The 25,264-nt window shown below is 35.1% G+C and overlaps 2 protein-coding genes across 4 annotated transcripts in view; one reads left to right on the forward strand and one right to left on the reverse strand.

Moving 5' to 3' along the window:
- Window positions 1–4,613, forward strand: part of LOC113228555 (sodium-independent sulfate anion transporter-like) — a 90,448-nt gene extending 85,835 nt beyond the window's left edge. For 2 of the 3 annotated variants that reach the window (XM_026461903.1, XM_026461904.1), the window contains exon 13: window positions 1,373–4,018. In XM_026461903.1, the coding sequence (XP_026317688.1) occupies window positions 1,373–1,569 (197 nt within the window). In that variant the 3' untranslated portion in view covers window positions 1,570–4,018. Of the gene's footprint in view, window positions 1–1,372; window positions 4,019–4,536 lie in introns of those variants that run through there. The other variant, XR_003310319.1, reaches the window with a different exon arrangement.
- Window positions 4,614–5,352: 739 nt separating this feature from the next.
- On the reverse strand, window positions 5,353–13,956 carry LOC113228557 (FK506-binding protein 3). The gene is made up of 8 exons (XM_026461905.1): window positions 13,818–13,956; window positions 13,446–13,651; window positions 12,065–12,160; window positions 11,545–11,976; window positions 8,546–8,750; window positions 7,846–8,350; window positions 6,834–6,968; window positions 5,353–5,715 (listed from the first exon to the last, which is right to left on the reverse strand). The coding sequence occupies exons 2-8, from the start codon at window positions 13,642–13,644 to the stop codon at window positions 5,578–5,580; spliced, it is 1,710 nt and encodes a 569-aa protein (XP_026317690.1). The 5' UTR covers window positions 13,645–13,651; window positions 13,818–13,956; the 3' UTR covers window positions 5,353–5,577.
- Between the last annotated feature and the right edge of the window lie 11,308 nt (window positions 13,957–25,264).

The following is a 25,264-nucleotide window of genomic DNA, read 5'->3' on the forward strand; positions in this document are numbered from 1 at the left end:
TTTATTTTGTCACTCAGAGTGATACGATGACGCGTTCCATCTTTCTTTGTGCCGCCCGCAGGTTTTAGATGCATTGTTGTGTGAGGGTCTAGTAGACCATACCAAGACTTGGCCTCAACTAGAAAATTCCCTGTATTCTAAACACCACCAAAGCCACGACGTTAACTTAGTGGTACTACCCAGAACACCCAAACCAATTTATAAAGGTTTGTTTCCCAAATTGGTACTCTTATATCATCTTAATGGATTTTTCAAGACCTCTTCATTCAGCGCAGCGCCCACATTGTTGACTATGTATTTGTTGATCGATGTTTGAAATACAATATAATGGTCGAAACACACTTATAGACTGCAATAGGCATTATCGAAGCGGGTATGAATACCAAATAAATTACAAATTTAGTAAAGCAAAATTCCTTTATTGACTAAGATGAGTCATGTTTTAGATATTCATTTTATTTTGTAATATTCCAAATTGATCATTTACTTGTTACTTGGTCCACATTGCTGGTCCGCAATGAAATAGTAATGTCTGGTATCATTCATATGTACTTTGGCGTCCTGATTTCATTTGTTTTGCTTGTTATGTTTTTATGGTGTAACTGTATTAATATATATCACTTCTAACCAGTAAATATTTTCTGCCGCCAAGCAGTAATGTGAGCATTTACTGCCTTCCGATTTTGAAAGGTAACGGTGCTGGTAAAATTGCAGGCACATGGGTATTTTCTACTTATGTCTCAGGGCGATGGGCGCAGAGGCAGTGCATCTCAGATCTTTGCGATTTAAAGCTCTGAGTGGCACTGCAACTATTATGGAAAGGCGTTCGTAGGTCGTTTACGGACTTGTTCGTCCCATTACTTAGTATCAAGAAAAGAAGAAAAAAATAGTAACATTTAAATAAGATTAACGATGATTGTTTTTGTGGTAGACCTTTTGTTCCTAATTGTAATTTGTTTTCCGTTGTGTGTTGTTGTATTCCGACAATGTCTTTGTTGTGCTAACTGAAACTGTAACTGTATTTTTAGCAACACCTCCCGCGTGTTGTAATTTATAAATATAATTTTAGTGGTGGGTGCTGTCTTTTGCTACCGCACAGACTTATCTCCGTTGATATATCTATATTTGTACGAAAGTAAAATCTAATGAATGAAAATGAAACGTCGTGGAACAAAAGTTGTTGTTTATGATGTTTGTAATATAATCCTGCGAAGTATAATAAAGAAAAAGAATATTTGATAAAATATCCTTGGGTGTGTGTGTGTGATTGTTTTTCCTGAATAAAATCCTATTTATTTATTTCATTCATTATTTATATTTAAAGTGTACTTTTAATATCCATAACTAGTATTTATTTGGTTTTTATTTTCAGACCTCACTGGCCAAATTCCCTTACCATTAATCAACAACACGAGCAACGTATCGCCTCCGCCGACATACGAGTCTTTGAAACAAATTGACGAAGATTTTCCTGAAGTAGTTATCGCACAGGGATCCAATAGTATACCTTTGTTAAATGGCAAGAATGGTACACTAAAATCGCTGCGAAATGAGGTCAATGACACGTAGCTTTAAGATTTTCTTTGCATTTAAATTGACTTTAAGCATAAATGATTTGTATTATATATATTTTAAAAAGTCCAGTACCGATGTTTTTTGTCTTCAATTCGGAATTTAACTTGCTCTCAATTATTGTACGTATTCGGTATTGTCTAGCAAAGGAAATGCTAATACTGTTTTACCTATTCTTTAACCTTTTACGACCCAGCAAACTACAATAGGAAATACGCTAAACGTCCAATGTACATTAATATGTACTAAATATTAATTAATATGTACTTGCTTCAGGCTCACGCAAGAATGCCTTCATTTTGTATGAAAAATGTTATTTTCCATATACTCTATGGCTATATAGATTATATTTATAGCGCTAAATTTGAATGCCAGGTTTTCATTATAATGAACACAGCGAGTTTACGTGATCAAAGGAATAATATTGCCTGGGTCTGAATCACTACATATTATATACAGTCACGGCACGTCAAGCTGCACTTTGCCCAAATATTGCCTTGTCACTCACATTTGTGAGATACTAGGATGATCTACGTGGTCAAGTGGTCACCTCTGTCGCCACCTCTGAGGTCACCGGATCGATCCCCAGCCGGGTCAATGTAGAAAGTAGAAAAACTAACTTTTCTATATTGTCTCAGGTCTGGGTGTTTATGGTACGGTAATTGTTTCCGATTTCCATAACACAAATTCTTTAGTTGCTTACTTTGGGATCGGAGCAATGTATGTGATGTTGTTGTCTAATAATAATACTAAGAACAGATACATTCCATCCACATACAACGTGCGTTCAAAACATATGGGCTCGAAGCGGCGAAGCTCTTTACAATAACATTTGCCGGCTTTACCTATGGTGCAGGGTGTGCGGCGCAGGGGCGCGGGGTCTTCAGAGGCGCCAAGTGCCGCTCGCTTCACCTCCAAAAACTGCCTCGGTGGCGTGACCGAACGTTTACCATGGTCAGCCAAGCATAGGTCCAGGGTGCGATTCCCGGACCGAGTGAAATATTTGTATGGCCTACATTTATTTATCTCGTGAGTTTGGGTGTATTTGTGGTTTGCTTATGAGTCTGTCCGTGGTACCCGCAACACGGTTTCTCTGGTCCGGGGCTCTGAAAGCTTCACAGCTTTCAAAAAAACACTTCACAGCTTTTAAAAGAGCTTATGTCGCTCGCGGCACAGACGAAATAAACGGACTATTGCTTCCTAACATCATTTGAGGTTATTAGCTCGAAAGTGGTGTAACCCACATTCAATTTTTTTTTCTACAATATTACTTTAAATGATACTAAAGTACATAATTATTTTATATTTTAATGCTATTGTCACGTAAAAATATTTAATTATTATAATTTTTAAATATAGTGAAACAAATTTAATGTCAGTTTCACCATTTTTGCGCTGACAGCCTCGTTTATAATTGCATCATTTGCACACGAATTTCCGATCACTGGGCAGAATATAACATTGTAATCGCGTGCATGCCAGAGAGCGCCAGGGTAATGGGTGCACCCGGGCGCTATATGGGCTGGCGCTTTACGCAGTCTTCTTTCACAAGCCTCTCTAAGGCTTACGCGATAAGCCGCGATAGTCCAATGGTTTTTTAACTCACTAATTAACAATTTCAAATGTAGTACTTCGAATCCCCTGCGTTGCTGCAAGTTTTTTTACAGTTGACGCAAAATAAAGGTGCAAATACACATGCTTAATCAAAAACGTCTTTACATTTAAAAAATCGTACTTTGTTCTACTACTTTCGTTTTCAAAAATACACGCATGACGTTATACTAGGAATTAACATGTGTGTTGCTACCTCAACATTGACAATTATTGACCGGAATTAGAGCAAAATGTATAGAATTGTGTGATTAGTAATTAATTATTAGAATGTAGTTTATTTTTAAGTGATGTGAGTGTACAGGTAATAAGTAAAAAGTACTTTGGAGTATGAAAGGAATTTACCAAAGATTGGAGGCAGTCATATTGTTTTTGTACATATTTTTTAAATGTATGGAGCAAAGCCCCATCAGAGCCTTTTAAGTATTTAAATTGGTTGTGCTCATATCGTACCTTTGGTATAATAAAGCCATATGTCATCATATATCAAAAGTATTTTTATCACATGATTTACATGATTAAGTCTTAAAAATAATGCGAACTACATAAAACAAGTCGATCCGTCCTATGTAAAAAATTGTAAGCCCAAATTCACAATTCTACAAAGAAATGTTTTAATGTATTTGAAACGACTATAGTGAGCTTAATACTTACGATTCTCAAGGTATTACAATTAAATCTGATACATAGTCATTATTTTTCACGTATAATTTTACTGCAAAGTATAATATACTAATAATATACTTGATATAAAAATAAAATTATTTATTACAAAATTTACCTTTTTGTGATTTACGATATATTATGGAGGAGGAGTCGAAATTACGTATATATGAAATTTTATAAAGTTCCCATTGAACTTAAAAAGTTATTAACTAAATTCAAAATTTCTTAGAATCTCTCCTAAAAAGTTGTTACTTTGCAGATGTGGCCTTATTACATTGAGGGTGCGCTATAAGGTGTTTTTATGTAGTTCGCGCACTCTACCGGCCGCCGCGGCGACACGCGACACTAGTATATCGCATTGAGTTGCATAGAGTCGCTGACAGTGTAGTTATCGCGTAACAGAGTCGCGTATTAATGCAACAGACTTAAATTGAAGTGTCGCGCGTAGCGCTGTGATAGCCGCCTTAAATTTTATACTTAGCGAACTGATTTAATAGAAGTTTTGCTTTTTTCATTGTGTATAAGAGTACTATCTAGAAGTCCATAATTTTAAATATCTTTGTAAAAACTGTTGTTGTTATGGCTTATTTATTTCATTTTTTTTATTATTTACTTAGATTGTAAGTTTTTGTGGTTTTACGTTTTTCGTTTTCGTTTGTGTACTTAATTCACTACATAAATCAACAGGTTATCTAGCTTTCTAAATTAAACTTACATAGGAAATTCGCATACTTAACTACTTTTTTCTACCATTTTTGTTTTTTGGCTTCCTTAAGACAAATGAAACCCAGTTTCTATTATTAAAAAAGTGTAATATTATGTCGTTAAATAAATAGCACCTAAAAGTAATCACTAGGTATTTGTTTAAATAACTTAGCACCATTAAATTACATGTAATAAATGCATTATCGACTATACAAAAATAATGAGTATCTTATACAACTTAATTGTTATTTTTAATTTTTCCCCACTTCAACGAGAGCTGTAAACTTTCACAGTCACCAGAATAACATTTTATTATTGTTCTTAAACAGGATCGCCTCCTTTTGCAAGTATTTTGATTTCAGCTCTTGTTCCAATAAAAATCCAATTAAAATACTAAATGCACTATTCTGCCGTAAATTCGCTAAAATCAGTCTAACATCTTCAATGGTAATCGTTGTATTAAGCCAATTATTTGAGAGGTGAATGTTTTTTATAGTTTTTGAATTTTTTACGTTTATATTGGAGCATGTAATAGCTTCAATCTATGCATGAACGCATGACCACCAGTTAACACTGACATCCATTAACTCTCGACATAAACGCGAGTGAAACTTTTATTTGCCATTATTGGTGGTACTATTCAGATAGAAAAAACACTCATATTATGCTTTATACAACGAATACCCAATCTTAACCTACAACTATAAAGTTCACAATGATGTATTTATGCCGTATGAGTAATAGCATTTTATAAGTGACACAGAAATTTAAAGAACCCGTTGACTATATACGACAGTAACGTCTAAAAAAATCTTTCTTGGTATGTAAAAATATAAAAATAAACCTATTGATTACGAGAATGTTGTCAGTTTAGTAATTGTTTATATAATACAGCTCTTTGAACTTTTAAGCTTAAATCCATCATCCATTGGTTTTTAAATGGAGAATATTGTGCCACAGGAATTAATTACACATCCTAATGGAATTATAGTTCAAATGCACCAATTGAACAATAAGAACTATTTATTGCCTTTCGACTATTTGTTGATGGAACATGGGTTTGGACGCCGATAGCAATTTCTCAGAAACGACATGGGCGATTCTCGCGCTACGTCGCCATACTAACTCACGGGTGCGTTCATGGTTGCTGTCCACGCGAACCTGGGTATAATAGAAACACTTTACATGACAGTTTGAAACAAGTGGAATAAATAAATATAATAATAGAAAAAAATAGTAAAATTAGAAATTAAACTATTTTATCGAATCTAAATTGCGTATATTTGTTTTTTTTTAAAAAAAAACGATATTTCGGGCCCTTTGCAGATGCCCATGGTCACGGCAGACTGTCAGTCAGTTGGTTTGTTTTGAAAAAAAAAAAAACAAATATACGCTAGGAAATGAAACTATTTTTCCGGATTTAAATCGCGTATATTTGTTTTTTCAAACAAACCGACGTTTCGGGCCCTTTACAGGTCCCATGGTCACGGTTGACAACCGTGACCATTTCATTTCCTATGTGTAACAATCGCGAAAACCTAAGAACTCGATAAATATACGCTATTTGAATCCGAAAAGTATATCATTTGCCATTTAAAAGGTTAGTTTTAGTAACATACAAGAGCAGATACACAAGATACATTTTTTTTAAATATTAGAATGAAGAAAACAAATGAAGGAAAGAGGAGCCCTATAAAAATTACTGTCATCAGCATGCTGATTTTGATTCAAATCAGAATCGAACCGATCGGGTAGTCTCGAAAACAAATGGCTTTCCGAGCGAGAAGATGAACCTGGGGTCTTCTCTCGATCTCTGTCTGACATCCGTCCGAAACAATTACTGCCAAATAAGCAATACTTGACCAAATGAAAAGACGCGTGATGCAAATGAAGCGTCATACTGGATACTTTTATTTTAATTTTGTCGAATATTACTTATTTGACAGTAATTGTTTCGGACGGATGTCGGACGGAGATCGAGAGTAGACCCCCTGATTCGTAGTATATCTTTCTAATTTGTGAGTAAAATGAACTATTGTTCCGATTTGAAATGTCAAAAGTTTCCGATCGGCCAGTTGTGAATCGCAATTATGCGTCTCGACTCTGAAGAGACACAGATTCCGATCGGGAGAGGCAATCAAAATGACGCTGACATAATTATATATTTATATATTTATTTCTCAAACTGATTTTTAAAGTACTTTATGTACTGCTACGGGGATAAGAATCTGTCTAAACAACAAAATAAGGTAAGAGTAAGTGATTTGATTTATACACACCTGCTTAGGTTGGAGAACCTTGATAGCATGTAACGAAGCGACTCCTTGGTTGTTCACCCTCAAACTGATCTTTCCTGTCATTTCCGCTGTAGTTGCAGTTGCCGATTTGATTTCCTTTTTAGCTCCACGTCCAACCTTAAAATGGATTAACCAATTATTTACAAGTAAGATTCCTGTCGCGAACGTCTTGGCTGGCAACCTTAAGGACTTTTCAAACTGACGCAAGCTTTGCAGGAACGTGTCTTAAAATGCCGTGATATAAACTTTGCTTTATTCAGCTTCTCACGTGTCTGGCTTAAATTTCGCTGTAATTTATACGAGTTTTCGCATATAGACAAACTGTAACTACCATGCCTGGGATGACTTAAACTAGTTCTCCTGTAAACTAATAGACCGCCATCCACGTGATATTTCCATACCTTTAAGATTGCGTTCGAAGATTAATAAGGTTCCGCACTATGACTTTGAATATCATATCCTTTTAGACCACAGACACTAGATGTCTGTGTTTCAGACCATTTTCAGAAAGCATGCGGATCATACATAGCATAGGATCAAACGGTTTTTTTTAAATGCAGTTTTGTTCGAGGAAACTGCACGCAATGAAGCTACTTTTTCAAACAAATCAACGTTACAGGTTCCATGATCGCAGCTATGATCATGTCTAACATTAACGCAAACCACCCTGTTCTGAACTATAGTTACAAAAATTATAAATTTAAATACCTACCTCATTCTTAATTTACCTAAACACATTCTAATTTACGCTACATACGATTCTCCTTGAAAAAACAAATATACGCGATTTAGTTTGTTATTATTATTTAAACAAAGATCGAACAAATATAAAGAAAAATTCCTTCGATCCGGCTAAACTCGAACCTATTTTTTTCGCTAAACCGGTGCTCTCCCAACTGAAGGGAACAAGGTAGCAGACCTAACATCTAAATAGTCTGAAATTTTATATAAGCTATACTATCAATCATCTTAATAACCATCATTGTTTACGCACCTCCTTTTCAACTCTTAATATTAACGGACCAACAGCAAAATTGCTCTTCACAGTAGTATGATCACTCATAATATTCACAGCTACGTCACCAACTCTTCTCAATGACGATAGGCCATACAAAGTGCCTTTAGCTCTGGGCTTGCTCTTTACACTTGTAGTTTTTACTTTACTCGGTTTCGTAACAGGTTTCTTTGTTGTGGTTTTTACGGGCGGTTTAGGCTTAGGTTTAGTGGGTTTTGTAGGTGCTTTAGGTCTGGTACTAGTTGGCTTAGCTTTTCCACTTTCAGTCACTTTCTCTTTCAGCGCTCTAGATTCAGACGCGACGTTTAGAACTTGCTCTGATGGTTTCTCCTCGGTCATTGGGAGGGTGGGTTTTTCTTCCTTGACTGCGTTTTCTTCCTTGACTTTTTCATTATTTTTCTCTGGTACTGCCGTGACAGCAATGGGGTCTTTTGATTTGTTGACGGTGCCTCTAGCACTATTCTTCTTCTTGTGTGAATTTTTCCTATAGTTAGATGTTTAGAAAATGATAACAATAGTTAATTACATTATAATAAAAGTTTTTAATTCAGGTATTTCAGATCAAAGTTTCCTTTAGTACTCATTTCACTATGTAAGTTACCTATATGAACACGACTTTGTTTCTAATTATTTAATAATTCTCTTATAAAATTTTCAACAATATGAATGTTACCCTTACCTCTTGTTTGATTTTGTCTTATTTTTCTTTGGTTTTGTGATCTTCTTGTTAGCATCAATGGGCTGTAACTTGACACTGACCGGATCGTATGAACGGCGCAAGACATCGTTCATCTTCTCGAGAATGTTGTCAATGAATCGATTGTATTTGACTATGTACACCGCTGGTACGGGCGTCCTTTTTATCGGCGTTTCAGTGAGGGCACCTGCGTTCAAATACCATTACGTTACGATAGTATTCTTTATCATTATCACCTAATGCACGAACTGTACCTATTACAATGCCATCATCAGAATTTGCAGATTTTGTTTAAGCATTTGCTTCAGATCAATGAATTTCGTTTTTCAGGTGATCAATGGTATTAATTTACATACGCCTATGTCCCATATCTTTCTACATAAGTTTTGTTTATAGTGCCCCTCCCTATCAAACACTTGGTTATGTGGCATGGGCACTATGGCCTGTGCGACCGAACCCGAACAGGGACCACCTGAGACAGATCCTAATCCTAGTGCCTTAGGTGGGTCGCCCTGGGTGCAGGTACAGCACCCTTCCTATTTTTAGATAGGTACCGTAGCTGCAGGCACGCGCCCTTCCCGTCGCGCTCCTAAGTACTTACAGTCAGCTGTTGACTGTATGTACATACAGTCAACAGCGCATGAAGGTGTATAGCTGTATCAAATATTGCCTCCATTGCAACGGCACAAGACCCATCAACATGTAGATTGATATGCTGCAAACAAACAAACAGTCAGTATGCACAGACGTACATACTGCCTGTTTATTTTATGTTACTTACATCAAATCATTAATAGCTTTTTTCTGTTTTTTGTTTAACACGATTGTCTATTTTTATATTATCTTAATTAAAAATTATATTATTGACTTGTCGTGTGTGTTACGTACCTATGTAGTAGGTAACTACTTAAAATCAAGATTGTTGACCAATAGAGAGCTGTGACAAACTCATAACGGGAAATTACATTAATAAACAATTTCTCTTTCGACGGATACTATTCTTGTTATTCAACTATACCAATGTTTACTTCACCAGATATGCGTATGACATTTTTTAATTACTTATTTCCATACGTATATACCTATATAATTTATGTGATTGGTGCACATCATTCTAACCACGTCGCTTTAGCACGCGAACACCTAACTGTATCGGTTTGTTCGAGTCCATTGTTGAATTCTAATAGCTTGTCACAATTAAAACAACCACTCAACGGTGGATTTTCTATTTTCCACACGTAAAAGAAACTGCGTGCCGGACTGGGTACAGTCGAAGAAATCTAATTGCGACATACATAGCACAGAACGCTTTTACAGGCCGTTTAATTTGTTGGATCTCTGTTCAGTTAACGGATAGTTATCATCCAAGTTTCAACTGCTAATAACCTTGTCAGATCATCCCACGCATTTTTCTCATCCAGCTGTTATGCAACCGTGGTTCATAGCTGTCTTACAGGCTATTCTATTTTTGTTACGAGCTTTCAACAATTAATCTATTTTAATATTAATTAATACATCAGTCAATAAAAATTTTCGAATTACGTGAAAGGAAGCAACGACAGCGTCTGGGCGGTGCACCTTGTAGACAGTGCCACTCGCAAACAAGTTCCATCTGGGTCGAATATGACTCCTCGCGACTCTCCCAACATTTCACGACGACAAACATTTAAAATTTCTCTTTTCGCATCTCATTATCTTGTTTTCACTATTCCGGACGTTCCGACATGCAAATTTCGCGGTAAATTTGTCTTTAAGTGAGAGTAAACATTCAATGCAATTTACTTTCTACAGATGATGTCGAAATACTGAGATGCATCAAGGTCGGACCTGGGCATGACCGCAGCAAGGTCAAAGAAAGTGTCAAGGCTGGAGAAGAAATCGAGCGGGTTCATCGTTCGAGCGACTGTTGGGAAAGTAAGCGGACGCGGACAGGCCGCAGCCGACCCCTTAACACACATCTATATCGAACTAGTTCCTCCTCAAGAGCCCGGACGCGTTGCCTTCGTTGCGCCCGCCTCCACTTCTAGATCGCTATCTGATACCACTCCCAATATATAAGTATATAACAATGTCTATAATGTAATCCAGCCTTCCTATCTCATATCCACTTGTCGTTGTTCCATAAATAGACGGGATAAAGGGAAAGGATCATAGATTGGTTTGTGCGTTAGATTACATAGATAAATCGGTCAAAAGGCTAGTTATAAAATTATTTAGTAATCTACATTTTAATCTGTACATATACAATAATATTACGTAACTGTACTATAGAAATAATATGGGAGTTTAGGTAAGATATATGAAAATATAATAATAAATCATGTACAACTATGAACATACGTAATACTGATGGGTAAGGGTAAGAGGAGTATTTATAAATACTTGATAATATTGACTAGTACACATTTATTGTCACAATCAAAATTAAATTAATATCACTAGATAATGTCACTCATTTAACTGACAAATGAACGCAATTTTAAACAACTAGAATTCTGACCGATCTAAGGTGCCCAAAGTTACTCTAGACGTATATAGAAAATACTTAGTACGCACAAATCGTAGGTAAAGTAATAATTTCACACAACAAATTAGAACAACAGATTTATTTCAAATAAATTGCCACGAGACCGGTGTGACATGATCTAGACATTAATTCAACTTTAACTCTTTCGGTTCCATACTTACACTTTCACACATCAAACACACTCACTTAATAAATAAAATAAATTAAATAAATAAATAAATAGTCAATAAATAGTTAAGCTAAAGGAGGGGACCGCGAAGGTCTCTCAGGTGGATGTAGGGGCGCGGCTCGCCCTGGGCTACGCGGCGTACTCACTATCTGAACTTTTTGTGTTCAGGGACGGCTGCCGCGGCGGATGTCGCTTTGGTTTTCTTTATTTTGCCGATGTAGTTTGCTTTTTTGCCGGTCTTTTTCGCATGCGCCGCGACGCTCGCCTTTAGCTTTCTGGACTCACGTGAGTGCTTGACGGAGATATTTCTGCCGAGCGCGTCTGTGATGTCGTCATCGTCATCGTCATCGTCGTCCTCCTCGTCGTCCTCGTCATCGTCCTCGTCGTCCTCAGGGTCGAGCGCGTCCGCAATGTCGTCCTCTTCATCATCGTCCTCCTCCGCATCCGCGTCAGCGGCAACTGCGTCGTCAGAACTGGCGGCTGCGGCAGCACTCTCTACTTCGGCACTAGCGGGCTCTTTTTGTCCAGCTTCAGGTTCGATTTCCTCAGCGGCGGCATCAACATCACTTTCACTGGCAACTTCCTCAGACGCAGCTGCTACTTCCTCTGCAGGAGCCGCTGCGGCGGCAGGAGCCGCAGGAGCAGCCGCAACAGTGTCGGCCGGTGCTACGACGGGCTGGACGGCTGATGGTTCATCATCGTCATCGTCGTCCTCACCTAGAAAAAAAGTTGTAATTAGTAAGTTCAATGCTAACACGATTAAGGATGGAAATACGATTTTTTTTCTAATGCAATTTGTCCTTACCTCCTCCTAAGATGTCATCAAAGAACCTTTCGAGGTAGTCGTCGTCATCATCATCGTCACTCTCTTCATCATCCTCTTCCTCGTCGTCATCATCATCTACAATAAAAAAGAAACTTCTAAACTTGCCAATAATTTCAAACCAGTTGCAACCCTAATAACCAGTATTGTTACAAACGAGTTACTGTTCTTTTCTGATGATTCTATTCCATTACCGGCATCCTATATTTAGAAACGAGCATTTAATAAATACATGTGCTATTACCGCAATTATTGACACCTACACATAAACCGTACGACAAACGGTTAATCAGAACTGGCGGTACGGTGATGCCGGCGCCGGTGCGTGACGTCCGGAGCCAGGCCAGTAGAAAGCAGGGGAGCGTCAATTTCTCTGATTGAGTCTTTCTGTTTGAATTAATTAACGATTGAGAGCGGCTGTCACGCTGGCCGCCTCACATTCCGCTTTGCCCGCCGCGTCCTGATTCTCAGGAATTTTTATCGATGAAACGTAACACTTTCTTAGTACAACATGATTAAAACTAACATTATTTTAATTACGATAAGACAGCTTGTTGTAGATCGAGAAAGTTATCAGTTTGTGTATTAGCTTTCGATTGTAAAAATCGTTTAGTGACGGCGACTTTTACAAATTTAGAAAATTTCTGTTGATTTTTTTAAGAATTAATAAGTGAAAACTGGACATTGCAATACAACAACACGATATTTAAAAATTTATGTTAATAAATGCATATTGGCATAGTTTACTGATGGATCAATTTTACATTTAGAGTTGGCACATCTGTAAGCTAAAGCATACACGACAATTTCAATTCCTATTGAGGATTTCAATAAACCGCACAGGTGTTTCTAGAGCGCGTAATATTTTGTAAATTGTGTTAAACAATGCAAAATGCTGCCTGCACACGATGAATGAAGCGAAAATCGCACGAGATGGTAGTCTTACAGCTACCGTTATCACTCCTGATCATTTCAACGGTAAAGCCCATCAACAGGTCACTAACTTTATCTGTCTGCAAATTCACACTCACTATAATCGGTTATTTTACGACCACCTAAGCGTAAACTTGTCATAAAAAAACAGACGTATGTAATCGTATAATATGTACAGTATGATTCTACTTAACTGTATTTTTATGATTTATTTCTACCTGTAATCTGATAAGTTAAGACTAGTCTAATTTACTTGATTTCTAATTTTAGACATCCTGGTAAAAGAAAGTTCATATCTGGATTACCTTGCTATAACTTCTACCTAGTATCACTATTTGTTGTTCTTCAAAATGGTTTAAAACTGTGGGCTACTTCTAAAACTAACATTGTACAAAACTTACGATTGAAACGAATATTTTTATAGACGTACCAGATAAGGCATCATCAAGGTCTACATCGTCATCATCATCGTCGTCGTCATCGTCTGAAGATGCGGCTGGTGCAGCAGCAGCTGCTTGTCGGCCTACTTCCTTTGCAGGCTCAGCAACCTCCTCTGGTCGCACGATGGGACTTCCGTACGCCGACAACACTAAGCAGCACAACGCCGCTAATAAGAATAACGACCTCATCTCGTATCTGAAACAAACAGGAGGCCTTTAATTAGAGCACCCTCGCTGACACCGCGATTGCGACAGTGCCAATCCACATCAGACACTATCACTTGGCCACTGTTGCTATCACGATATCACAACACTGCATCACGAACACAAAAGCACGTGCACTGGTATCCTTGTCACTTCACCTTTTGTTGAACTAGTCACTGTGGGCTCCAGCGGAAGAGGTTCCGCTCGCGTCCTTCTTTGCCGGTGGTCGGGACGCTATGGCCGAGCCTGGCGAGCGGAAACGGTATAGCGGCGGCGTCTTCACCGCACACTCTTTTATAGAGTTACGTCACACACGCAGGGAAGGAAAGTAGTGATGGTAGTCGTAGTGGGCACAGATCACCAACGACACAGAAGCGACTCTCTTACCAGAGCCCTGGCTGGATTATTAAAGTCCCTTCACGTGTCCCCTCAATTTTATTTTCATATTTATTAATGATACTTTTATAATACTAAACTAATAATATGAAACCGTACCTGTGCATCAATTGCAGCTTACAAAGTGTCATAAGTTACATACTTTGTCGCGTATATAAATGTTTTATCTATGATGCTTCAAGAGGGGTTGGTGAGGTTAGATTGATTAATTTATTCAACTTATTTCCGACCGACATGTCTCGTCGGAGAAAAGTATGGACATCGGTCGTGTGAAGCCAGAATCTTAAAACATTTTGAGCATTAGTATGGGGAGGCCTGCGTCATACTTTCACTAAAGATTATGTATGTAAATTAGCCTAAAGCCATTGATAATGTGACGTAAAGCGTACGCGGTTGATAAAAAAATTATGCTATTTATAATTTGTAATATCGAGCTATGTAATTATTGAAACTAAACAATGAACTTATTTTAATCAGTTCTTTAACTTTTTTTAATAAAAACTTTAGTCAATGGTTAGATTTTATTAGTAACTAATTTCTAAACAAAATCTAAATTTCAATGATACAAATCAATTCCCAGAATACCAACTTAATAACATAATTAGGTCTAAGATTTACAAAAGCTATGTTACACAACAAAAACACCACTCCTCAGCTTTAAGAACAAGAAGGAAAAACACCGATAAATGTACATAATAACAATGAAAGACATACAAGATGGTTTTAATTTAATAACTTTCAAAATCTTTTGTGTCGAGGGCATACAGTCAAGGCCAATATATTTCGTGTGTTACTTTTACTTACCAACTCATGGAGTATTTATCTAACACATAATTGATGACATTTAATTGCATTTATTATTTATTTACTTAACTTTGAGAAGGTTGTAACAAACGTGTTACAAAACTTAGCTTAACATCACTCATGTTTCCATTTTTTTATTCCGTCAACCATAGCGGCTCTATAATAGTCTAGAAACTAAGTGTAGAAGGCTTTTGAGCCAGAAGATGTATCACAGTTAATTTTGCTTAGTAATAAAGTAATGCTTTCATCTAAACGATGCAGCTGAATAGCGTCTTGATTTTTATTGCACCGATAAGAACAAAAATAAACGTAAATAACTTCTGAAAGTTTTGTGTACAGCTGGAGTGCATGTACCTAAATATATACACACAAGCAATGTACACAACTATTAATGAAATTACATTTACAAAATACCTATGTAATTATAAAAGTAACTTCATAAATAATGTTTTTGTTGTTTGCGGTCGTCGTTTACACGCAATCTTGTAAATTGCGGGAAAATATTATCGATTCGATACCAACTCATGTACGTCTATCAAAACGAACCCATCTACATCGCTCCATATAAACATGTCCTCCTAAAAGTCAGACCCTGAAATTTGTTGCAAGTTTTTTTATGTGAATCTGCAAATGGGTTATAAACACGACGACGTAAAGGCAAAAACTTCAACACTTAACGTGTAAGTACAAAATATTAACAAGATTATTCTTCAAACATGACTTTAAGCTATGGGGTGCATGAAAGAAGCCTTCCCGCACGAGGTATTACCATCCTTTCCTGTACCTTACGCCGATTGTCAAATCCTTCCATTATAACAAGCATTACAGTGTAAGCCATTGATATGATAAGAAGAATTTTAATCGGCAATTGAATCGGCTAATATGACAAACATCGTTTGCTGTTTTTTCTTGTAATGTAATCCACATTATATAGCATGCACAGAAACGGTTTTTTAGTATTAAAGCGTTACATACTTTTATGATTTTTATTAAACACGCAGGACTTTCTGAACAAAGGCGTGTCTAGTATATGAATGGGTAAGATTATTTAATAAAATAAAATATTATTAAATAGGACACAAAAATTGTTATATGCGTAGTGGAGCAATTTTTTTTATATTTAGTACAAACTACGAACGCTCTTACTTTTCTAATCAAGAAATTCATATTCGTAACTGAAAGCGAGTGGTTTTACAGTTCCTAATACACTAACAGTACTCAAACCTAGCACAGTCTAAGTATTTAATATAATAAACATACTTAAATGCGTAATGTACGAGTATCAAGTGAGTTACTAATTTTTGAAATCATTTATCATCCCTGCAACTTTTCACTGCTTATAAAATATTATAAGCGTTAGGTGCTTACGACTTTATTTTGTAATTACGATTGTCGTGAAGCTCATTACATACAGGTCGTTGGTAGAACTGAGAAAGGTCTAAACCCGTTTTTGGTATAGTAGGCGTCCACAAATATTTGTATGCGCCTTGTGAATGGCCCGAGGACTTTCTCTCCGGCGAGTCTCTAACTCACACAAACGTAGCGTATACAATATATTCTTGTTGCTGTTAAATTGGTTAATTAGAAAATTCTTTGATTGGTTATATGATACGATTCATCATCCAAAAAACCATGTCCTGCTACTGGACACAGGTTTTCTGTAAGAAGTGGATTTTGGGCCTAAGTCACTTGGGAATTTACTTATCGTCGAAAAGTTCGTCCAGGGTAGTACTGCCAACTTACCTATTTCTGCCGCCAAGCAGTAATGTCAGCATTTCTGTGTTCCGGTTTTTGAAGGGTACCTAAGGGTTCTGGTGAAATTACAGGCACATGAGACTTATCAACTTATGTCTCAGGGTGACGTGCGCATTAGCAATCCCCTCAGATCTTTGCGATTTAAACCTCTGAGTGACACTGCAATTGTTATGGACAGGTGTGTAGCTTACTATCAGACGCATGACTTGTTCGTCACGTCGCTTCACTTAATATTATTATATTAAAAAAAGTTTTGAGAACCCTCTCCGACTGAATGGTGAATTCGTTCACTGTTAAAGCAAGGAATACTAAATGAATGAAAACTACATGATTAAAGAAAATTCAGGGTTTCCTCTGACCTATATCGCAACCAGCACCCCTCCTACATAAGAGACAAGCAAAATGTTCGATTGCATGAATCTGATGTAAGATCTAAAAATGTACCTCTATTATCTTTTTGCGAACTATTATGTTATTTTTTTATAATATCAAGGTATATATAAGATGGGACGTACAAGTCGTGCGCCTGGTGATATATGACACGCCTATCCACAGCAGTTGCAGTGGCACTTAGAGCTTTAAATCGTAAAGATCTGAGGGTCACTACGACTGCTACTACTCAGACATAAGTTAACAAGTCTCATGTGCCAGTAATTTTACCAGTACCCTTACCCTTCCAAACCGGAACGCAGTAAGACTCACAGTACTGCTTGGTGGCAGAAATAGGTAAGTTGGCTATACTTCCCTGGATGAACTCTTTCACAAGGAGCTTTACTGCTACCTATGTATTACAAATGTTGTATTAATTATTTTCCTGTAAATTTCTTCTGCTTTGTACTGTTATCTGCATGCTGTTTTGTGGACGTAATAAACTGTGAACAGTTCTTCGTGTACTTACTATTTCACGGAACCAAACTCACGAACCTACAGTGAGTACAGTAACATTTCACTGTGTAAAATTGCAACTTTAGATCGGTTTTACACCTTTCTCCTCCATCCACTCCCAGTCTATCTCCAATCTTTCATTAAAACTACCATATACCCACGTCCATTTATCACAGGTATATTCATATTTATGGGTCATGCATATTTTGAGATATAGCTATGTCTATGAAATGAATTCTATTCATTCACATACTTTGCTTACTTTCCAGGGCCTTTCCTTATATACTTAAATACTAGACATTTTAACAGTTATCTTATTTTTCGTTCAACTACGACACAACCACATACAAACAGTGTCAACATTAACGCGCTCGAATCGCGGCACTTGTCGTAAGGTCAACGTATTCGCAACGCGGCACAGTTCCACGAATATTTGTGTTAGTCATTCACTTCCTTCGGCACATACATACTTTCCTATATGGGAATGCACACTCTGGGTCAAGCTTTTCAAATATGATTATTTATGACACAACAAAATATCAAATATCATTATTTTCGAGGTGGTTTCATAATTATCGAGACTCTAAAACATCTTATCTTCTATCACTTCGTTTATCACTGTTTTTTTATATATGTATATAAAAAGAAAATGCACACGTATGACGCGTGGTTTTATGGTATGGGGACGAAATTCGAACGCAGATTTGAAGGATTCCGTCTATCAACCATAAAAATTCATGATCTTTATGTTTACTTGATTTCTTATTGAATGTGCTTCTCAGTAACAATACTCATCTATCGATTAATTTAACAAACTTTCCTATACTGGAATGCACAGACTAGGTCAGTCGTATAATTAGCAATATTGTTGATGATATTATAGTCGTTTTATTTTATGGCCGGCCATATGCGACTAGAACTGACGGCTGAGTGTAAATTAATAATTAACAACCAGTTAGACCGTCATTAGTTTTATAGTCTGCCGTATTGACACAAAAACTAAGTCTGTTTCTTGTACCCAATGTAAATACTTACAGATACTGTATATAATAAAATACGATGAAAATAATTATAAATTAATTATTATAATATGTACAGATGAAATAATAAAAGACTAAAGAAAAGAAGAAAAAGTAAAAGAATATTAATTAACATTAAAATTTATACAATACAATTGCTAAAAGAAAATGTTATTGTTTTTCCAGGCACATTAATAGTAGTCTGCTGAATTTCCAATGATGTGTTTGAATGTATATCTGTTACTATATTTTTGTTATCGCTCTTCTCACTAGCATTGATTTTCGCGACCGAAACACAAAAAAAAACGAAAAACAAAAGCATACCAAAACACGTAGTTTAAATGTTATTGCCATTTTCTTTTTTTTAAATAAGCGGTACAGGTAGGTATTTTTAATTCTAGCAGTTATGAACACTGGGCTGTGTGAGTGTTTCTTTTTGACTGTTCACGTAGTTAGTTATTATTACGTACATTTAAAAATTTAGAGAAGAGGAAGTAATAAATTTTCATACTTACTTTGCAGGCCTTGACTGGGAAGAAGTCGTATGGTTCATAAATGACAAACTTTCTGTGTTCGTTTTTTGAAAGTAATGCAAACATTTCCGAGCATGTTTGAGAAATAATAATTTATCATCAACGTTGCCGTTTACGATCTTTTTCGAATTGAAATTAAAACAAGATTTCGTGATAAAAAAACGATTTTTTTCCTTTCTAAATAACCTTTTATAGGTCCCATGCTCACAGCTGACTCACCTGTAAAGGACCCAAAACGTAGGTTTGTTTAAAAAAACAAATATACGTGATTCAGATTCGAAAACATTGTTTCGAATAATCGAAGTTATCCTTATTAAATAAGGATTTTGTAACTAATTAGCGTTAATTCAAAGAAAATTTACAAGTACGCAAAATCATCTACGTACCACTCGAAAAACCTGTATTACAAGAAATTAAAACAATGGAATAAAAAATGACACTCGGATATTATTTTGTTTCAAATCAGATCCAAAATAAAAGAAGGAAAATAACCGGCCAGTCTTTTATTATCTTTCACTATTCTGGGGTTTTTACAAATGTTCCGTCAAATGTGCTAATGTGTTGTACTACAAACTCTAATAGTACTTATCTGTGGTAAATTTCACCAGGGAGCTCATTGCCAACAAAGGAGCGAATCCGTCGAGAAACGAGAGTGCATCTCATTATTGAATGAAAGCATTCGTCTGTTGCGCAATCATCAATAAATATTGACTTTGCACAATTGTACTTTACTACTCTTTTGGTCTATTAATGTCTTTTTATCCTAAGTTCAGTTAGTTTTAAATTTCAGACCAAAGTAACAATATTAACCAAATTAAAGCTATTTTCCATAAACTGACACCTTTCTGTTGTTTGTGTTTTTCATTATTTATTTATTGAAAACAATTGAAAGCTTATAATATTTGCAGTACGAAAGCGTTTACAAGTCAAACTGATTAAATTTAAAAAATAAGAAAAATGAGATTGCAAAATAAAATTATAAGTTGTACATAATGAATCAATAAAATATAATCGGCGATATGAAAAAAAATTGTTGTTACTCAACAATTTGTAGTTGTGTAATTTTCAGATTAGTTTACTCTACCTAATTTCGGTGAAATTTTTTATTATTTAAGTATAATATCGTAAAATATTATATCATATTTCGGCTCTACACTCGAATATTCCGTAATATTTCATGATGGTACTTTCGAATATTTACATAATAAAAATTGCCCCCCAAATTAGGTCGAGAAAGCTAACCTAAAAATAACACAATTAATATTTTTATGGTTTTATTTTGTTGTATATACTAAACAACATACATTACGATTCGTTCAAGTAGTTATCTCCAAACTTTTACCAATGTTCTAAAAACACCTGTGCCTTTATTTTATTTTCATTTTCAGTGTCATAGTTAGCAGATAGCTGTCAATCAGCTCAAATCGTGCAGTTACCGTGTTTGTTCAAATAACACTGGGTAAACACGTTTACAGTTCGACTTACCGTTCAAGTAACTTGCAAAGTGGATGTAGAGAAATGCATTTTCACCCTCGCTCCATGTCAAAAGAAAAAATGTAAGCATTACGCTTTCAATACAATTTCTACTTCCAAGTTTCATAGTTGCCACAATTAAACTAGTTTGTGAATACCTGATCACTGCGTCTCATAAACCACTAATATCTTATTACATTTTATCAGTTTTATTTTTATTGTATTTAATGTATTATTAACGTTTGTTAAATGATTACTCTATATCTTGTAAAGTTGGACCGCCTATATAATATTCATGACTTTATGTTGTTAACTTTTTTAAATGTGAAACATAAAAAACATATGTACTTATATAACATATGTACTTACAATCACATTTCGTATGCCTTGAAGGTACATCATGGCAATCGTAAAATATTGTGTTAACATCTTTGTTGTACACTCATAATGACGAATAAAATTATATGATGATTGTCTCATTTTTTACATAATTTATGTGAATTAATAAAATAAAATTCGATTGATTCATAATGTCCTTACACGTTACGATTACATATTAATAAGTAATCGTAGCGTGTAACAGTTTGGTTCTCATACAAAACATGGCTACTTTTCTAAAACAGCTTCTATTCTTGAAACACATAGCTTTTTTATTTTAGAAATTAAAATATATTTAATTTCTAACCAGCCAGCAGCCCTGTCACCGGCCTTGATAGTCCAGCTTGAACTCGGCTGGCCCACAAACGCGACCGGTTGCCGCTGTACTTTCTTTCGGTTCTCACTTCCGGCTATAGGCGTACGCGCCTCCACGCAACCGGCACAAGGACCAACCTCACCCATTTTGTATATGACGGTATACTTTGTGCGATTTTAGAATGACTGACTATAACACACACAACCGCGAAAATTTTCATTTCATTTTTCCCCACTCTTGGTGAAGCTATAATTTAAATACGAAAAAAAATAGTTTCGTTCCATATGTGTAACATTCGCGAAAACCTTAGAACTCGATTCATTATATTATATATTATTAAAGTATGTATCAAGCGATTTTTTTAAACTTAACATCATGCTATTTGTGTATAGGTTAGCGCTTTACATATAAGGGTTAAATTATCTGTCCAATAGTCAGTTTAGGAATTTGAAGTACGTTTTTCAATGGAAATTAAATATTTATTGTACTTGAGTACACTAACACAAAGCTGTTAAAGCAACACACTGTAAAAACAAAAACACCATTTAGAGAAAAAGCTACAATTACAATACAATATACAATTTTTTGTTTTTTTTTTTTGTGTAACATTTGAGGCTAATAACATAAAAATAATCATAATTAATTTGCTTTTCATTATTATGCATCGTTTTTCTATATAAATACTTCGACATCTATTAATGACGAAGTATTTATATAGAAAAACGAATAAGTTTCTATTTCCTAGATGAGAGCCGAAAAATTCTTGTGATAAACTATAAAACACTGAACTGGGACTTACAGGGTTTTGGTTTAACACAATTACATAAGATGTACGTTCCTCTGTAATCACGTACCTATATCAATTAATTTAATCGCTTAAATGCATTCCAATACATCGGTTTATCATATTATTATATCAAATTATGCCTAGGATGATCAAGGAAATAATAACATGTTTTTAAGTACACTCGTATTTATGCATACTAGCAATAAAAACAAATTAAACATACAGTAATATAAACGCTCATCCAAACTAAAGATTTTTTGTCTCCATTAATGGTAGGTACAGATTTATAACGGAATAATATTAACTAAAACCGCTTCGAAGAAACCCACACTTTAAAAAAAATAAAATGACGGACAAAACCTAAGCTGGGTTACACAGCGAAATTTTCAAACCCTTGTGTCCAATTTTATTGATTAACAATAAAATATGCATCGTCCATTATCGTTCCAAAACCATGAAGAACATAGAATAATAAACAAAAGATCATGGCCCATAATTTGACCCGGTTAAATAAATGTTTGCGTACAAAACCAAATTAGGTTTAAATTATGCAGTTATAAACCACTTTTTATTTTGTGTAAAGAAAAAAAAATAAAATCTACGGGATTAACATGTAACAGGGCAATACAGATTTGATATTAAATATATTTTTAATTGAGTGTAAATCCTTATTAGCTTATAGTCAGACCTTCTGTGAAAACAAATAATATCACACTCGTGCACGAATCCGGTACAGTTAGTTGTAGTAGGAATAAGACCGAAATTGTTTTCTAGGTGATCAACAATAAATACAAAATACACAAATATTTTGCACTAACATACACTTTTTATATCAAAATACATTTTTTTAATTCTATAATTCCCAGTATCCACATAAAAATCTTACCAATGTCATTTCTATACGCTATGGGTATGGTTTTTATACTTAGATGGTTAATCGTTACTTAAAATTTTGCAGATTACTCGTTCGAGAGAAACCGATGAAGTAACATCAAAATGAAAGTTCACCACACTTTCATTTCCTTGTTCTAAGTTTTCCGGTTCATCATTATATGAGATTCCTATCTATGAACTTCCGTAACAATAATTTTAATGATTTTTGTACAAATAATTGTCAATTCCGCTGCTATCAATCTCCTAGATATATCACTTAGATCAAAACACGACAAAGTCGAGACTGTAAAAAAGGTCTATTTTTGATGTCATGTATGATAACCTTGTAGCAATAAATTTGGTCACACTAAAGCACTATAAACAAATAAATCCTTATAAAAGACATCAACGAAGCAGAAGCTACAAATAATATTTCTTAGTTACTAACTTTCGAATTGTTTCTGTTGTCTTTGTGTATCAAACTTCTTTCTACAGATAGTATTTGTCTACATAATGTTATTTTGATGTAAAATAACACTCTATAGATATATAAATATTTAAATAAAAATTAAACTTCAATTTACTAGCTATTACTTGGATTAGAGACGCCATCTATTGATAAAGTGGGGAATTATCAAACTAAGCTCAATACTTTAATTCCTTTGCAAGAACTTAAACTCACTTAAAGGCTCAAAGTTCACCAACACATCCACAGATGGCGCTAGTTATGAGATTTTTAAACCACAATAGGAACAACAATTTCTTGTTGACAGTTTTCCGAAGGTTGTTCGGTTAATTATTGCAAAAATTAGATTTTTTTCCATGATGGTTTAAGAAATTTTTGAATGACGAATTTAATTGCTGAAGCTGCTATTCTTTTAATGCTATACATAACTTTGAACTCCATCATTACAAGTTTAAGATCCATGTTTTGATAAGACGAAAATAAAGAAATTTTGTTACATAACAAATACTTCATAATTTACTTGAATAAAAGAAAAAATAAATACATTAGTACGTACACAACTAAACGAAGCTTTTTTTATGCTCCGTGAAAGGTGAGAGGAATCAAATAAATGTTAATTGGTTTTTTTTAATTTGTTAAACAACTCAATAGCGATGAAGCATGTTTTGCTTCATGGCTTTAAGTAATTAAGCGAGGTAAGAATAATAATATTAATGTGGAAGGCAACCACACCAATCGCCGGGTCTCGAAGGGCTTTGTAGGGCACTACCCAGAACACTCAGTATAGAGCCAATTTTGAAAAGTTCATTTCCAACACCTTGATTATTTGAATTTGTGAAAATAATAACTTGTTACCAAAGACAACTAAATGGTAAACTAAGGATTGAAAGTATAAATACTAGGACTAGATAGAATAGATCAATGCAGATGGCGTTTCCTTCCACTTCATGTGGCAATACTAACACGTCTCAAATTCGTGCATTCGACATCAACCCATTTATACGTCCAATTCCGCTTGGCATGGGTCTCCATAATCAGCCACGCTAGGCCAATGCGTGTAAAGGACTTCACGAGTTTTTTGATTGGTTGATTTTTGATAGGTTCACATCAACCTTCTTCGACATGCGGGATCACGATGTTCTCCTTCGCCAAAAAGCTCACTGTAAATTTCAAATTAAATTTAGCACATAAATCCGAAACAGTTACTGGTGAGCTTCGATTCAAACCCACTGCTAATAATATAATATTTGTTCATTATTTCTTGAATACAGTGGACTACTCATCTTACTTATTTTGCTACCAGTAAAATATTTTTTTGAGCAAATAATTTATCAAGAAATTAACAATAACAATTAAAGATCAATTGCTTCCTCTTCATTTAATACATATTGCTTTACCCATAAAGGTGCCATTAATACACCTGAATACGGATAAGATCGGCTGTTCATGGAATCTTTAAGGTAAACACTATATTTAGCATAAAAAACAAGGATGCAACTTGCATGATTTACTGCTTATGCGTAAATTGGAATTCGATGGATTTACGCTACGACCATATAGATGCCACTTCCAAGTGAACATAGCTCAAATAACTTGTCGATACAGCCGTCAGAAGAACAATAATTTATGAATCATTTTAGATAAAAAATCAGTAGTTTGCCAATCAATAAACATATTTAAAAGTAACATAGTTTTAATTATTTAGATAATATAATAAATAAACGTAAATTTGCAAGAACACTTTTTCAAAGAAAAAGATATGTCTCTTTTTGAAACTTATTCTCTTTGACCTACTTTCAGCAGTTAATAATAATTATAAAGAAAACATATTTTTTGTTTTCTAACATTGGAATGCGGTAACAAGGGCATCAAAGAGGATACAGCAAGGGAGGGGCCCTAGCATGAATATAGTAAAACATA

This window comes from Hyposmocoma kahamanoa, unplaced genomic scaffold, assembly GCF_003589595.1.
Source record: "Hyposmocoma kahamanoa isolate Upper Pololo Valley unplaced genomic scaffold, ASM358959v1 232, whole genome shotgun sequence".
NCBI lineage: Eukaryota > Metazoa > Arthropoda > Insecta > Lepidoptera > Cosmopterigidae > Hyposmocoma > Hyposmocoma kahamanoa.